The 16,647-nt window shown below is 45.2% G+C and overlaps 1 protein-coding gene across 4 annotated transcripts in view; it reads right to left on the reverse strand.

Moving 5' to 3' along the window:
- Window positions 1–16,647, reverse strand: part of C4H20orf96 (chromosome 4 C20orf96 homolog) — a 47,181-nt gene extending 30,534 nt beyond the window's left edge. Inside the window, exons 1-2 of one of the 4 annotated variants that reach the window (XM_077253095.1) lie at window positions 16,333–16,393; window positions 5,782–5,922 (exon numbers count right to left, since the gene is read on the reverse strand). Coding sequence is in view for 1 of the 4 variants with exons in the window: in XM_077253091.1 (XP_077109206.1) it covers window positions 16,415–16,498 (84 nt within the window). In the remaining 3 variants the exon portion in view is untranslated. Of the gene's footprint in view, window positions 1–5,781; window positions 5,923–16,332 lie in introns of all 4 variants that reach the window. The other 3 variants (XM_077253094.1, XM_077253091.1, XM_077253093.1) reach the window with 3 other exon arrangements.

A 16,647-nucleotide genomic window follows, 5' to 3' on the forward strand; every position in this document is an offset into this window, starting at 1 on the left:
AGGAAACCAAGGCAGGGATATAAACGGACATAGGAGCAAGACTAGGCTAAGACAAAGTCAGGAACCGGACAAGACACAAAGACATGGACACAAGCCAGGGTACGACGCCCCTCTGGGTGGCAGACAGAGGCCAGGGTACAAAGCCCCGCTGGGTGGCTACACAAGGACATAGACCAGGGTACTAAGCCCCTCTGGGTAGCTAGACAGGACACAGACCAGGATACAACGCCCCCTGGGTGGCAGACAAGAGTGTAAGCGAGACAGGGCCTGGCACCTCAGCAGCTAGGAACTGACTGAGGGAGTAAGTTGCACAGGCCCCCACCAATGGGTGGGGATGTCTTAAATACAGGAAGCCTCATGGCGATTGGCCAGGGACACCTTAGCAAGGTGCACACAGTCTCTATAAGAAACAGGAGTTGCCGGCACCACCCCCCTATGCACACAGAGCATGCACAGAGCAAACAGCAGACATGAGGCACACAGCATGGAGCTGGCAGCAGAGAGAAGTCACAACAAGGCCCAGAGAAGTAAGTGAGTTTGAGTGTAATGCAGGTGGGGGTTCGGAGGCCATGCAGTGATGCCAGCAGAGTTGTTACACATTCCATTCATTCACAAAGTTTTACAGACAGAAGCACAGCTGCATTAGCAGAGCTCCTGGGTGTAAAATGATTTAACCCCTTCAGATGGATTTACAGCGTGGGACAAGACTGAACGACGGAAGGTATGGAATATTGTTGTTTGTTTTGTTTAACTTTATTTCAGGTGACAAGGGTCTTCAGGTGGATTAAGAGTATAATAAAATATTAAAACACCATCTGTCATTATTTCATTATAATACTTTTTAATAATGTGTGTTTTATTAACCATTTCATTCTATTGGATCAATAATGGATAGGTGTCATAATTGACGCCTCTCCATTATTAACCTGGCATAATGTCACCTTACAATAGCAAGGTGACATTAACCCTTCATTACCCCATATCCCACTGTTACTCGGGAGTGGGAAGAGAGAGGCTAAGTGCCAGAATAGGCGCATCTTCCAGATGTGCCTTTTCTGGGGTGGCTGGGGGCAGATGTTTTTAGCCAGGGGGGGGGGGCAATAACCATGGTCCCTCTTTAGGCCATTAATATCTGCCCTCAGTCACTGGCTTTCCCACTCTGGCGGAGAAAATTGCGCCGGAGCCCACGTCAATTTTTTCCGGGATTTTACCCTTTAATTTAATAGCTAGAGACCCCAAATTTTACACAGAGACTGTCAGGACTCTGAACATTTCTTATTACCTTTTTGTGCATTACTGCCCTTTTCCAAGATAGCGTCTTTGGTCTCATGTGCACTGTGTCTTCCTGCTATAAAACTCCACCCCAGCCTTCAGTCTGTGCTAGAGTATTCTGCCTTGCATCCAGCTCCTGACCTCTGGTGACTCCCTGGCTATATACCTGCTCCTGTGAACCTGTGGGGTTATCCTGCTACTCTGCTCTGAGTTCCTGCTGCATACACCAGTTCCAGTAATCCTCCATCTGCTGCTCGTGTTTGCTTCCATCTGCATTTGCTGGACATGTAAGCTGATTCTGCTCTGCAAGAACCTGAGACTATTACCCAGACCTCCCTGGTTGAGATAAGATATTATTTGAACTGCCTTATAAGCATATCTATCTGTGTTTTGGACTAAGCAAGGACTTATTCAAGTCAAGAATCCTCAAGAATAATTGTGCTTCATAGACTTTCTGCATGATTGCATTTTCCTCTGAAGTTTCCTATAGACTGCTGAGCTGCATTTGATATTTGCACCAAGTGTTGTGGACTTGAGTTTCTCTCTGCACCTGTTTGAATCACCGTGTGATAATATAGACTTTACCACTTATAAAACTGTGTCCTGTAGTTGTCTTGTTCCACGCAAAGAGTCTCCTGAGTTATCCCCTATAATTATTACAGAGACACTTGTTACATTAGTAAAGAGGAATATGTAATAAAAGAAGGGATATGAGACGGTTTACTGTATGTAAACCATGTCTCATATCCTGTCGGGTTTGTGAAGGAGATAGCAAAAGCCGGCAATTGAATTACCAGCTTTTATGCTATCTAGCGGTATATGAAATATATATATATATATATATATATATATATATATATATTTATATAGACTGTATATATGTTTTTAAGAATATTTGAGCCGATGGATCCATGATATGTCCATTTAGCAAGCCTGCGCAAAAAAAATCGCCGTACGAAAGCCATACGGATGACACACGGATAAATTTGTGCGTAAAAATCGCATTCTCGCATTGAATACGGAACAGTGTTTTGGGACAATTACTGCGTATTACGGCCATAAAAAACGGACCGTATTTTCATACGCCGAGTGTGACGCTGGCCTTAGACGCTCCTAATCAACTCGTTACCTGCATTAAAGACAGCTGTCTTACATAGTCAACTTTATAAAAAAAACTCCTATCCACAGACTCACTTATCAGTCAGACTCTAACCTCTACAACATGGGCAAGACCAAAGAGCTTTATAAGGATGTTAGGGACAAGATCATAGACCTGCACAAAGCTGGAATGGGCTACAAAACCATAAGTAAGATGCTGGGTGAGAAGGAAACAACTGTTGGTGCAATAGTAAGAAAATGGAAGAAACACAAAATGACTGTCAATCGACATCGATCTGGGGCACCATGCAAAATCTCACCTCGTGGGGTATCCTTGATCATGAGGAAGGTGGGAGATCAGCCTGAAACTACACAGGGGTAACTTGTTAATGGTCTCAAGAAAGCTGGGACAACAGTCATCAAGAAAACCATTGGTAACACATTACGCCGTAAAGGTTTAAAATCCTGCAGTGCCCACAAGGTCCCCCTGCTCAAGAAGGCACATGTGCAGGCCCATCTGAAGCTTGCCAATGAACACCTGGATGATTCTGTGAGTGATTGGGAGAAGGTGCTGTGGTCAGATGAGATAAAAATTGAGGTCTTTGGCATTAACTCAACTTGCTGTGTTTGGAGGAAGAGAAATGCTGCCTATGACCCAAAGAACACCATCCCCACTGTCAAGCATGGAGGTGGAAACATTATGTATTGGGGGTATTTCTCTGCTAAGGGCACAGGACTACTTTACCGCATCAATGGGAGAATGAATGGAGTCACATACCGTAAAATCCTGAGAGACAACCTTCTTCCCTCCACCAGGACATTAAAAATGGGTCGTGGCTGGGTCTTCCAGCAAGACAATGACCCAAAACCTACAGCCAAGGCAACAAAGGAGTGGACCAAAATTCCTCCTGACATGTGCACAAACCTCATCATCAACTACAAAAAAAATCTGACTGCTGTGCTTGCCAACAAGGGTTTTGCCACCAAGTATTAAGTCTTGTTTGCCAGAGGGATCAAATACTTATTTCTCACTGCAAAATGCAAATAAATTTATATAATTTATACAATGTGATTTTCTGGATTTTATTTTTGACATTCTATCTCTGAATGTTAAAATTAACCTACCCTTAAAATTATTGACTGCTCATGTCTTTGTCAGTGGACAAACTTACAAAATCTGCAAGGGATCAAATACTTATTTCCCCTACTGTGTGTCAGTCAGACTGCCACTAGTGGTAGATATGTCAGTCAGAGGGTCTCTAGGGGTAAATATCAGACTGTCTCTGTGGGGTAATTATGTCAGATTGTTTTTAGTTGTAGATATGTCAGTCAGACTGTCTACAGGGTTAATTGTCAGACTATTTCTGGAGCTGTGTCAGTCAGACTATCTGTAGAGGTAAATTTCAGAATGTGTGTGGGGGAAGACATGTCAGTCAAACTGTCACATGGGGGGGGGTAGATATGTTGATTCTGCAGTCTAAAGGGTTAGTTATATCAGTCCATGCAATTTTTTTATACTATACTGTCCTTAGGGGTAGTATTTTCAAACAGTTTATCTCTGAGGGTATCTCTATTAGTTCGGTAATTGGGGTAGTTACATCAGTCGGATTGCCTCTTGGTTTTCTTATAGAGATCACAAGGGGGCTCGGCCCAGTGAGCGCTCCTGTATATAGGGTCAGCTGCTGGTCAAAGCATCATTCAGCCAACAGCCATGTATATATATATGGCCCACTTTAAGGTGGTTAAGTATGACAGTTTCTGGAGGTTCTTCTTCTTATTATTATTATAGCGCCATTTATTCCATGGCGCTTTACATGTGAGGAGGGGTATACATAATAAAAACAAGTACAATAATCTTAAACAATACAAGTCATAACTGGTACAGGAGGAGAGAGGACCCTGCCCGCGAGGGCTCACAATCTTATGCCACTAGGATGGTCTCTAGGGAAAGTTCTGACACATAATATTCACGTCCATTTTGAATTAGTTTGTAATGGATCCAGGTGAGTACAAAAACACACACCATATGGAAACCAGAGTGTCCGCTGTAAAGCGGATCTGTGTCATGGATATGTGTAATAATGGAAAGTTTAGTTTATGTCTCTTATCTGTTTCTGTTCCGTTATCTGTTTTTACTATGGGCGTCTCTTTCACCTCTGGTGCTCTGGGAAGGACACTGCTGAAAAACAGATGTTAATCAAAAAGCAGCATAGGTTTTTAATGTTAAAAAAAGGGTCCCCTCTATTTTTTTGTACAGAAAAATAAGTTGTGAAGCACAGGTTTTTTCTCTTCATCCAAAAAATGGATAGTTGACAGATAGGATTTTAGGGAGAGAAAAAAAACATGACTCCTGTAATGTAATACATTTGAAAAAACTGACCGTCACATCCAAACATAGACTAAGGCTGGTTTCACACTTGCGTTTTTGTCTGCAGCGTTTTTTGCACCAAAAACGCATGCGTTTTTTTTCCCTATATTTAACATTGAAAACGCATGCGTTTTTTGCACATGCGTTTGGTCGCGTTTTCAAACGCATGCGTTTTTTGTCTGCATGCGTTCATTTTCAAAAATGCTACCTGCAGTATTTTCTTGCGCGTTTTTTTGCCGCGAAAAAACGCATGCGTTTTTTCGCGGCAAAAAAATGCATTGCTGTCTATGTAAACGCATGCGTTTTTAAGCACATGCGTTTGTTTGCGCTAAAAACGCATGCGTTTTTATAGAAAAAAAACATAAAACACACTGAAAAGCCACCCACCACCATCAAGGTGATAAAGGGATCCAAACCCTAACCCTAACTCTACCCCTAACCTCAACCCTAACCGTTTAATGAACATTTTCTGACAGTCATATTGCCACGTATTTAAGTGCCACGTATCACGTATTTAAGTGCCACGTATGCCACGTGCCACGTATTTAAGTGCCACGTATTTAAGTGCCACGTATTTAAGTGCCACGTTCCACGTATTTAAGTGCCACGTATTTAAGTGCCACGTATTTAAGTGCCACGTGCCACGTATTTAAGTGCCACGCATTTAAGTACCACGTATTTCAGTTGCACGTATTTCAGTGCCACGTATTTCAGTGCCACGTATTTCAGTGCCACGTATTTCAGTCACGTTTAGGGTTAGGGTTAGGGTTAGGGTTTTCTTGTGTTTTCTTGTGTTTTTCTATAAAAACGCATGCGTTTTTTTTTAAACGCATGCAGATAAAAACGCAAGTGTGAAACCAGCCTAAGTGTGAACAGGTGCTGAACCTAGAGTCACCAACTCTTATACAGTCAAGCAAATAAGGCAGCACACTGCAGCGCTGAAACATGCAAACATGAAACACGAAAATTGAACTGCATTATTGCACTAGAAATATGAAAAATTAGAGCGTTTAGCGCATAAAAATAGCCAATTTTATGTGTACCTGGTAGCCACTTTACGGCATCTCTCTTATACCAGGTCCTACGCTTTCCTTTCCTCGCTGAGAATAAACGTCTCCATGTGAATGGGTACCTGTGAAAACCTCTTCTTAGACTAACATTCTCTCTGTGGAGGGGTAATGGACCTGTTGCGATTAAAACACCTGTGGCTAGGAGGCGGAGTGCTCGGTCAGAAGGCTAAATAATACATTTGAAGAAACTGACCGTCACATCCAAACATAGACTAAGGCTGCGTGTCCACGATCAGGATGGCCGGCGGTATCGCCGGAGCGGCAAAGCCGCTCGGTGCTAAGCCCCGCCCCCTTTCTGGGACGCGATGATGCCGGATGTGTACTGTACACATCCGGGATCATCGCACCCCACGCCATAGGGCCCTGTGATATTACCTGCGGCGACGCAGCACGGACATGCTGCGATCTGAAAAGACGCGCAGCATGTCCGGAGTCGCAGGCCCACCGCGTGCGGGTTTCCACGCATAGTGGACACGGGATTTCAAAAAATCCCCTCCACTATGCTGGAACATCTGGACGCTGCGTGTTTGACGCTGCAGCGTCAAACATGCAGCGTTTACTTACCGTGGACACTCACCCTAAAGGTACCTTCACACTAAACGATAACGATAGCGATCCGTGACGTTGCAGCGTCCTGGCTAGCGATATCGTTGTGTGTGACACGCAGCAGCAATCAGGATCCTGCTGTGATATCGCTGGTCGTTGCTGAAAGTTCAGAACTTTATTTGGTCTTCAGATCGGCGTGTATCGTCGCATTTGACACCCAAAGCAACGATGCCAGCGATGTTTTACAATGGTAACCAGGGTAAATATCGGGTTACTAAGCGCAGGGCCGCGCTTAGTAACCCGATGTTTACCCTGGTTACCAGTGTAAAATGTGAAAAAAACAAACAGTACATACTCACCTTCACGTCCCCCGCCGTCCGCTTCCCGCACTGACTGAGTGCCGGCCGTAAAGTAAAAGCAGAGCGCAGCGGTGACGTCACCGCTCTGCTGTTAGGGCCGGCACTCAGTCAGTGCAGGAAGCAGACGCCGGGGGACGTGAAGGTGAGTATGTACTGTTTGTTTTTTTTACATTTTACACTGGTAACCAGGGTAAACATCGGGTTACTAAGCGCGGCCCTGCGCTTAGCAACCCGATGTTTACCCTGGTTACCCGGGGACCTCGGCATCGTTGGTCGCTGGAGAGCTGTCTGTGTGACAGCTCTCCAGTGACCAAACAGCGACGCTGCAGCGATCGGCATCGTTGTCTGTATCGCTGCAGCATCGCTAAGTGTGAAGGTACCTTTAGTGTGAACAGGTGCTGAACCTAGAGTCACCAACTCTTATATAGTCAAGCAAATAAGGCAGCACACTGCAGCGCTGAAACATGCAAACATGAAACTCCTGTAATGTAATGTTATATTTTTCTTTTCTTTTCTCCTTAAATGGATAAAAAACAAACAGATATGCAAACAGATGTGAACACAGCCCAAGACAGCGGCTACAGGTATGTATTTATGTAGGTCAGACTGTCTCTGGGGGTAGTTATATGTCTCAGACTGTCTCTGGGGGTAGTTATATGTCTCAGACTGTCTCTGGTGGTCATTGTGTCTGACAGACTGCCTCTAGGGGTAGTTATGTTTCTCAGGCTGTCACTGGGGTTGTATCTTAGACTGTCTCAAGATGATAGATATGTCTGTCAGACTGTCTCTGAGTGTATTTTTTTCTGTTATACTGTCTCTGGGGGTAGTTATGTCTGTCAGACTGTCTCTGGGGTTGTTATGACTGCCAGACTGTCTCTGGGGTTGTTATGACTGCCAGACTGTCTCTGTGGGTAGTTATGTGTGTCAGACTGTCTCTGGGGGTAGTTATATATGTCAGACTGTCTCTGGGGATAGTTATATATGTCAGACTGTCTCTGGTTAAGTTATGTGTGTCAGACTGTCTCTGGGAGTAGTTATGACTGCCAGACTGTCTCTGGGGATAGTTATGTGTGTCAGCCTGTCTCTGGGGGTAGTTATATATGTCAGACTGTCTCTGGTTAAGTTATGTGTGTCAGACTGTCTCTGGGAGTAGTTATGACTGCCAGACTGTCTCTGGGGATAGTTATGTGTGTCAGACTGTCTCTGGGGATAGTTATGTGTGTCTGACTGTCTCTGGAGGTAGTTATGACTGCCAGACTGTCTCTGGGGATAGTTATGAGTGTCAGACTGTCTCTGGGGATAGTTATGTGTGTCAGACTGTCTCTGGAGATAGTTATGTGTGTCAGACTGTCTCTGGGGGTAGTTATGACTGCCAGACTGTCTCTGGGGGTAGTTATGTGTGTCAGACTGTTTCTGGGGGTAGTTATATATGTCAGACTGTCTTTGGGGTAGTTATGCATGTCAGACTGTCTCTGGGGGTAGTTATATATGTCAGACTGTCTCTGGAGGCAGTTATGTATGTCAGACTGTCTCTGGGGGTAGTTATATATGTCAGACTGTTTCTGGGGTAGTTATGACTGCTAGACTGTCTCTGGAGGTAGTTATGTGTGTCAGACTGTTTCAGGGGGTAGTTATATATGTCAGACTGTCTCTGGGGATAGTTATGTGTGTCAGACTGTCTCTGGGGATAGTTATGTGTGTCAGACTGTCTCTGGGGGTAGTTATATATGTCAGACTGTCTCTGGGGATAGTTATGTGTGTCAGACTGTCTCTGGGGATAGTTATGTGTGTCAGACTGTCTCTGGGGGTAGTTATGTGTGTCAGACGGTCTCTGGGGATAGTTATATATGTCAGACTGTCTCTGGTTAAGTTATGTGTGTCAGACTGTCTCTGGGAGTAGTTATGTATGTCAGACTGTCTCTGGAGGTAGTTATGACTGCCAGACTGTCTCTGGGGATAGTTATGTGTGTCAGACTGTGTCTGGGGGCAGTTATGTGTGTCAGACTGTCTCTGGGGGTAGTTATATATGTCAGACTGTCTCTGGGGGTAGTTATGACTGCTAGACTGTCTCTGGAGGTAGTTATGTGTGTCAGACTGTTTCAGGGGGTAGTTATATATGTCAGACTGTCTCTGGGGATAGTTATGTGTGTCAGACTGTCTCTGGGGATAGTTATGTGTGTCAGACTGTCTCTGGGGGTAGTTATATATGTCAGACTGTCTCTGGGGATAGTTATGTGTGTCAGACTGTCTCTGGGGATAGTTATGTGTGTCAGACTGTCTCTGGGGGTAGTTATGTGTGTCAGACGGTCTCTGGGGATAGTTATATATGTCAGACTGTCTCTGGTTAAGTTATGTGTGTCAGACTGTCTCTGGGAGTAGTTATGTATGTCAGACTGTCTCTGGAGGTAGTTATGACTGCCAGACTGTCTCTGGGGATAGTTATGTGTGTCAGACTGTTTCTGGGGGTAGTTATATATGTCAGACTGTCTTTGGGGTAGTTATGTATGTCAGACTGTCTCTGGGGGTAGTTATGCATGTCAGACTGTCTCTGGGGGTAGTTATATATGTCAGACAGTCTCTGGGGATAGTTATGTGTGTCAGACTGTCTCTGGGGGTAGTTATGTGTGTCCGACTATGTCTCTGGGAGTAGTTATATATGTCAGACTGTCTCTGGGGGTAGTTATGACTGCCAGACTGTCTCTGGGGGTAGTTATGTGTGTCAGACTGTCTCTGGGGGTAGTTATGTGTGTCAGACTGTCTCTGGGGATAGTTATATATGTCAGACTGTCTCTGGGAGTAGTTATGTGTGTCAGACTGTCTCTGGGGGTAGTTATGTGTGTCAGACTGTCTCTGGGGATAGTTATGTGTGTCAGACTGTCTCTGGGGGTAGTTATATGTCTCAGACTGTCTCTGGGGGTAGTTATGTGTGTCAGACTGTCTCTGGGGATAGTTATATATGTCAGACTGTCTCTGGGAGTAGTTATGTGTGTCAGACTGTCTCTGGGGGTAGTTATGTGTGTCAGACTGTCTCTGGGGGTAGTTATGTGTGTCAGACTATGTCTTTGGGGGTAGTTATATATGTCATACTGTCTCTCGGAGTAGTTATGTGTGTCAGACTGTCTCTGGGGATAGTTATGTGTGTCAGACTGTCTCTGGGGGTAGTTATATGTCTCAGACTGTCTCTGGGGATAGTTATGTGTGTCAGACTGTCTCTGGGGGTAGTTATATGTCTCAGACTGTCTCTGGGGGTAGTTATATATGTCAGACTGTCTCTGGGGGTAGTTATATATGTCAGACTGTCTCTGGGGATAGTTATATATGTCAGACTGTCTCTGGGGATAGTTATATGTCTCAGACTGTCTCTGGGGGTAGTTATATGTCTCAGACTGTCTCTGGGGGTAGTTATATATGTCAGACTGTCTCTGGGGATAGTTATATATGTCAGACTGTCTCTGGGGATAGTTATATATGTCAGACTGTCTCTGGGGATAGTTATATGTCTCAGACTGTCTCTGGGGGTAGTTATATGTCTCAGACTGTCTCTGGGGGTAGTTATGTGTGTCAGACTGTCTCTGGGGGTAGTTATATGTCTCAGACTGTCTCTGGGGGTAGTTATGTGTGTCAGACTGTCTCTGGGGATAGTTATGTTTGTCTGACTGTCTCTGGAGATAGTTATGTGTGTCAGACTGTCTCTGGGGATAGTTATGTGTGTCAGACTGTCTCTGGGGATAGTTATGTGTGTCAGACTTTCTCTGGGGGTAGTTATGACTGCTAGACTGTCTCTGGAGGTAGTTATGTGTGTCAGACTGTTTCAGGGGGTAGTTATATATGTCAGACTGTCTCTGGGGATAGTTATGTGTGTCAGACTGTCTCTGTGGGATCGTTATGTGTGTCAGACTGTCTCTGGGGGTAGTTATATATGTCAGACTGTCTCTGGGGATAGTTATGTGTGTCAGACTGTCTCTGGGGATAGTTATGTGTGTCAGACTGTCTCTGGGGGTAGTTATGTGTGTCAGACGGTCTCTGGGGATAGTTATATATGTCAGACTGTCTCTGGTTAAGTTATGTGTGTCAGACTGTCTCTGGGAGTAGTTATGTATGTGAGACTGTCTCTGGAGGTAGTTATGACTGCCAGACTGTCTCTGGGGATAGTTATGTGTGTCAGACTGTCTCTGGGGATAGTTATGTGTGTCAGACTTTCTCTGGGGGTAGTTATGACTGCTAGACTGTCTCTGGGGGTAGTTATATATGTCAGACTGTTTCTGGGGTAGTTATGTGTGTCAGACTGTGTCTGGGGGCAGTTATGTGTGTCAGACTGTCTCTGGGGGTAGTTATATATGTCAGACTGTCTCTGGGGGTAGTTATGACTGCTAGACTGTCTCTGGAGGTAGTTATGTGTGTCAGACTGTTTCAGGGGATAGTTATATGTCTCAGACTGTCTCTGGGGGTAGTTATATGTCTCAGACTGTCTCTGGGGGTAGTTATGTGTGTCAGACTGTCTCTGGGGGTAGTTATATGTCTCAGACTGTCTCTGGGGGTAGTTATATGTCTCAGACTGTCTCTGGGGGTAGTTATATGTCTCAGACTGTCTCTGGGGGTAGTTATGTGTGTCAGACTGTCTCTGGGGGTAGTTATATGTCTCAGACTGTCTCTGGGGGTAGTTATGTGTGTCAGACTGTCTCTGGGGATAGTTATGTTTGTCTGACTGTCTCTGGAGATAGTTATGTGTGTCAGACTGTCTCTGGGGATAGTTATGTGTGTCAGACTGTCTCTGGGGATAGTTATGTGTGTCAGACTTTCTCTGGGGGTAGTTATGACTGCTAGACTGTCTCTGGAGGTAGTTATGTGTGTCAGACTGTTTCAGGGGGTAGTTATATATGTCAGACTGTCTCTGGGGATAGTTATGTGTGTCAGACTGTCTCTGGGGATCGTTATGTGTGTCAGACTGTCTCTGGGGGTAGTTATATATGTCAGACTGTCTCTGGGGATAGTTATGTGTGTCAGACTGTCTCTGGGGATAGTTATGTGTGTCAGACTGTCTCTGGGGGTAGTTATGTGTGTCAGACGGTCTCTGGGGATAGTTATATATGTCAGACTGTCTCTGGTTAAGTTATGTGTGTCAGACTGTCTCTGGGAGTAGTTATGTATGTCAGACTGTCTCTGGAGGTAGTTATGACTGCCAGACTGTCTCTGGGGATAGTTATGTGTGTCAGACTGTCTCTGGGGATAGTTATGTGTGTCAGACTTTCTCTGGGGGTAGTTATGACTGCTAGACTGTCTCTGGGGGTAGTTATATATGTCAGACTGTTTCTGGGGTAGTTATGTGTGTCAGACTGTGTCTGGGGGCAGTTATGTGTGTCAGACTGTCTCTGGGGGTAGTTATATATGTCAGACTGTCTCTGGGGGTAGTTATGACTGCTAGACTGTCTCTGGAGGTAGTTATGTGTGTCAGACTGTTTCAGGGGGTAGTTATATATGTCAGACTGTCTCTGGGGATAGTTATGTGTGTCAGACTGTCTCTGGGGATAGTTATGTGTGTCAGACTGTCTCTGGGGGTAGTTATATATGTCAGACTGTCTCTGGGGATAGTTATGTGTGTCAGACTGTCTCTGGGGATAGTTATGTGTGTCAGACTGTCTCTGGGGGTAGTTATGTGTGTCAGACGGTCTCTGGGGATAGTTATATATGTCAGACTGTCTCTGGTTAAGTTATGTGTGTCAGACTGTCTCTGGGAGTAGTTATGTATGTCAGACTGTCTCTGGAGGTAGTTATGACTGCCAGACTGTCTCTGGGGATAGTTATGTGTGTCAGACTGTTTCTGGGGGTAGTTATATATGTCAGACTGTCTTTGGGGTAGTTATGTATGTCAGACTGTCTCTGGGGGTAGTTATGCATGTCAGACTGTCTCTGGGGGTAGTTATATATGTCAGACAGTCTCTGGGGATAGTTATGTGTGTCAGACTGTCTCTGGGGGTAGTTATGTGTGTCCGACTATGTCTCTGGGAGTAGTTATATATGTCAGACTGTCTCTGGGGGTAGTTATGACTGCCAGACTGTCTCTGGGGGTAGTTATGTGTGTCAGACTGTCTCTGGGGGTAGTTATGTGTGTCAGACTGTCTCTGGGGATAGTTATATATGTCAGACTGTCTCTGGGAGTAGTTATGTGTGTCAGACTGTCTCTGGGGGTAGTTATGTGTGTCAGACTGTCTCTGGGGATAGTTATGTGTGTCAGACTGTCTCTGGGGGTAGTTATATGTCTCAGACTGTCTCTGGGGGTAGTTATGTGTGTCAGACTGTCTCTGGGGGTAGTTATGTGTGTCAGACTATGTCTTTGGGGGTAGTTATATATGTCATACTGTCTCTGGGAGTAGTTATGTGTGTCAGACTGTCTCTGGGGATAGTTATGTGTGTCAGACTGTCTCTGGGGGTAGTTATATGTCTCAGACTGTCTCTGGGGATAGTTATGTGTGTCAGACTGTCTCTGGGGGTAGTTATATGTCTCAGACTGTCTCTGGGGGTAGTTATATATGTCAGACTGTCTCTGGGGGTAGTTATATATGTCAGACTGTCTCTGGGGATAGTTATATATGTCAGACTGTCTCTGGGGATAGTTATATGTCTCAGACTGTCTCTGGGGGTAGTTATATGTCTCAGACTGTCTCTGGGGGTAGTTATATATGTCAGACTGTCTCTGGGGATAGTTATATATGTCAGACTGTCTCTGGGGATAGTTATATATGTCAGACTGTCTCTGGGGATAGTTATATGTCTCAGACTGTCTCTGGGGGTAGTTATATGTCTCAGACTGTCTCTGGGGGTAGTTATGTATGTCAGACTGTCTCTGGGGGTAGTTATATGTCTCAGACTGTCTCTGGGGGTAGTTATGTGTGTCAGACTGTCTCTGGGGATAGTTATGTTTGTCTGACTGTCTCTGGAGATAGTTATGTGTGTCAGACTGTCTCTGGGGATAGTTATGTGTGTCAGACTGTCTCTGGGGATAGTTATGTGTGTCAGACTTTCTCTGGGGGTAGTTATGACTGCTAGACTGTCTCTGGAGGTAGTTATGTGTGTCAGACTGTTTCAGGGGGTAGTTATATATGTCAGACTGTCTCTGGGGATAGTTATGTGTGTCAGACTGTCTCTGGGGATCGTTATGTGTGTCAGACTGTCTCTGGGGGTAGTTATATATGTCAGACTGTCTCTGGGGATAGTTATGTGTGTCAGACTGTCTCTGGGGATAGTTATGTGTGTCAGACTGTCTCTGGGGGTAGTTATGTGTGTCAGACGGTCTCTGGGGATAGTTATATATGTCAGACTGTCTCTGGTTAAGTTATGTGTGTCAGACTGTCTCTGGGAGTAGTTATGTATGTCAGACTGTCTCTGGAGGTAGTTATGACTGCCAGACTGTCTCTGGGGATAGTTATGTGTGTCAGACTGTCTCTGGGGATAGTTATGTGTGTCAGACTTTCTCTGGGGGTAGTTATGACTGCTAGACTGTCTCTGGGGGTAGTTATGTGTGTCAGACTGTTTCTGGGGGTAGTTATGTGTGTCAGACTGTCTCTGGGGATAGTTATGTGTGTCAGACTGTCTCTGGGGGTAGTTATGTGTGTCAGACTGTCTCTGGGGGTAGTTATGTGTGTCCGACTATGTCTCTGGGAGTAGTTATATATGTCAGACTGTCTCTGGGGGTAGTTATGACTGCCAGACTGTCTCTGGGGGTAGTTATGTGTGTCAGACTGTCTCTGGGGGTAGTTATGTGTGTCAGACTGTCTCTGGGGATAGTTATATATGTCAGACTGTCTCTGGGAGTAGTTATGTGTGTCAGACTGTCTCTGGGGGTAGTTATGTGTGTCAGACTGTCTCTGGGGGTAGTTATGTGTGTCAGACTATGTCTTTGGGGGTAGTTATATATGTCATACTGTCTCTGGGAGTAGTTATGTGTGTCAGACTGTCTCTGGGGATAGTTATGTGTGTCAGACTGTCTCTGGGGGTAGTTATATGTCTCAGACTGTCTCTGGGGATAGTTATGTGTGTCAGACTGTCTCTGGGGGTAGTTATATGTCTCAGACTGTCTCTGGGGGTAGTTATATATGTCAGACTGTCTCTGGGGGTAGTTATATATGTCAGACTGTCTCTGGGGATAGTTATATATGTCAGACTGTCTCTGGGGATAGTTATATGTCTCAGACTGTCTCTGGGGGTAGTTATATGTCTCAGACTGTCTCTGGGGGTAGTTATATATGTCAGACTGTCTCTGGGGATAGTTATATATGTCAGACTGTCTCTGGGGATAGTTATATATGTCAGACTGTCTCTGGGGATAGTTATATGTCTCAGACTGTCTCTGGGGGTAGTTATATGTCTCAGACTGTCTCTGGGGGTAGTTATGTGTGTCAGACTGTCTCTGGGGGTAGTTATATGTCTCAGACTGTCTCTGGGGGTAGTTATGTGTGTCAGACTGTCTCTGGGGATAGTTATGTTTGTCTGACTGTCTCTGGAGATAGTTATGTGTGTCAGACTGTCTCTGGGGATAGTTATGTGTGTCAGACTGTCTCTGGGGATAGTTATGTGTGTCAGACTTTCTCTGGGGGTAGTTATGACTGCTAGACTGTCTCTGGAGGTAGTTATGTGTGTCAGACTGTTTCAGGGGGTAGTTATATATGTCAGACTGTCTCTGGGGGTAGTTATGTGTGTCAGACGGTCTCTGGGGATAGTTATATATGTCAGACTGTCTCTGGTTAAGTTATGTGTGTCAGACTGTCTCTGGGAGTAGTTATGTATGTCAGACTGTCTCTGGAGGTAGTTATGACTGCCAGACTGTCTCTGGGGATAGTTATGTGTGTCAGACTGTCTCTGGGGATAGTTATATATGTCAGACTGTCTCTGGGGATAGTTATGTGTGTCAGACTGTCTCTGGGGGTAGTTATGTGTGTCAGACGGTCTCTGGGGATAGTTATATATGTCAGACTGTCTCTGGTTAAGTTATGTGTGTCAGACTGTCTCTGGGAGTAGATATGTATGTCAGACTGTCTCTGGAGGTAGTTATGACTGCCAGACTGTCTCTGGGGATAGTTATGTGTGTCAGACTGTCTCTGGGGATAGTTATGTGTGTCTGACTGTCTCTGGAGATAGTTATGTGTGTCAGACTGTCTCTGGGGATAGTTATGTGTGTCAGACTGTCTCTGGGGATAGTTATGTGTGTCAGACTTTCTCTGGGGGTAGTTATGACTGCTAGACTGTCTCTGGGGGTAGTTATATATGTCAGACTGTCTTTGGGGTAGTTATGTATGTCAGACTGTCTCTGGGGGTAGTTATCTGTGTCAGACTATGTCTCTGGGGGTAATTATCTGTGTCAGACTATGTCTCTGGGGGTAATTATCTGTGTCAGACCATGTCTCTGGGGGTAGTTATGTGTGTCAGACTGTCTCTGGGGGTAGTTATGGGTGTCAGACTGTCTCTGGGGGTAGTTATGTGTGTCAGACTGTCTCTGGGGGTAGTTATGTGTGTCAGACTGTCTCTGGGGGTAGTTATGTGTGTCAGACTGTCTCTGGGGGTAGTTATGTGTGTCAGACTGTCTCCTGGGGATAGTTACAGTTAGATGTCTGTAGACTGTACCCACCAGCTGGCCTCTCGCCCTTCTCGCTCGCTTTGTGTCTGATTTCTCTGTAGTGTGCACTTTTTATTCTCCGCTTTATCCTTACCAGTGTTAATCCGTTACCAAGGAAACAAACTGACGTCATCAGCCACCGACATGTTACCACTCTCACATGTAGGTGTTCCAACATGGCGACTTATCCTTCCATGATACGGCGCTGCCAGAAACTTCCTCGATGACGTGTAATACCAGACTAGCCGGCAGAGGGAGCAGCGCGGAGCCGCCAGATTCTTTACTACTGAAGCGGAAATATTGACGGAGTGAAGAACTTGAGCTGCT

This window comes from Ranitomeya variabilis, chromosome 4, assembly GCF_051348905.1.
Source record: "Ranitomeya variabilis isolate aRanVar5 chromosome 4, aRanVar5.hap1, whole genome shotgun sequence".
NCBI classification, from domain to species: Eukaryota; Metazoa; Chordata; class Amphibia; order Anura; family Dendrobatidae; genus Ranitomeya; species Ranitomeya variabilis.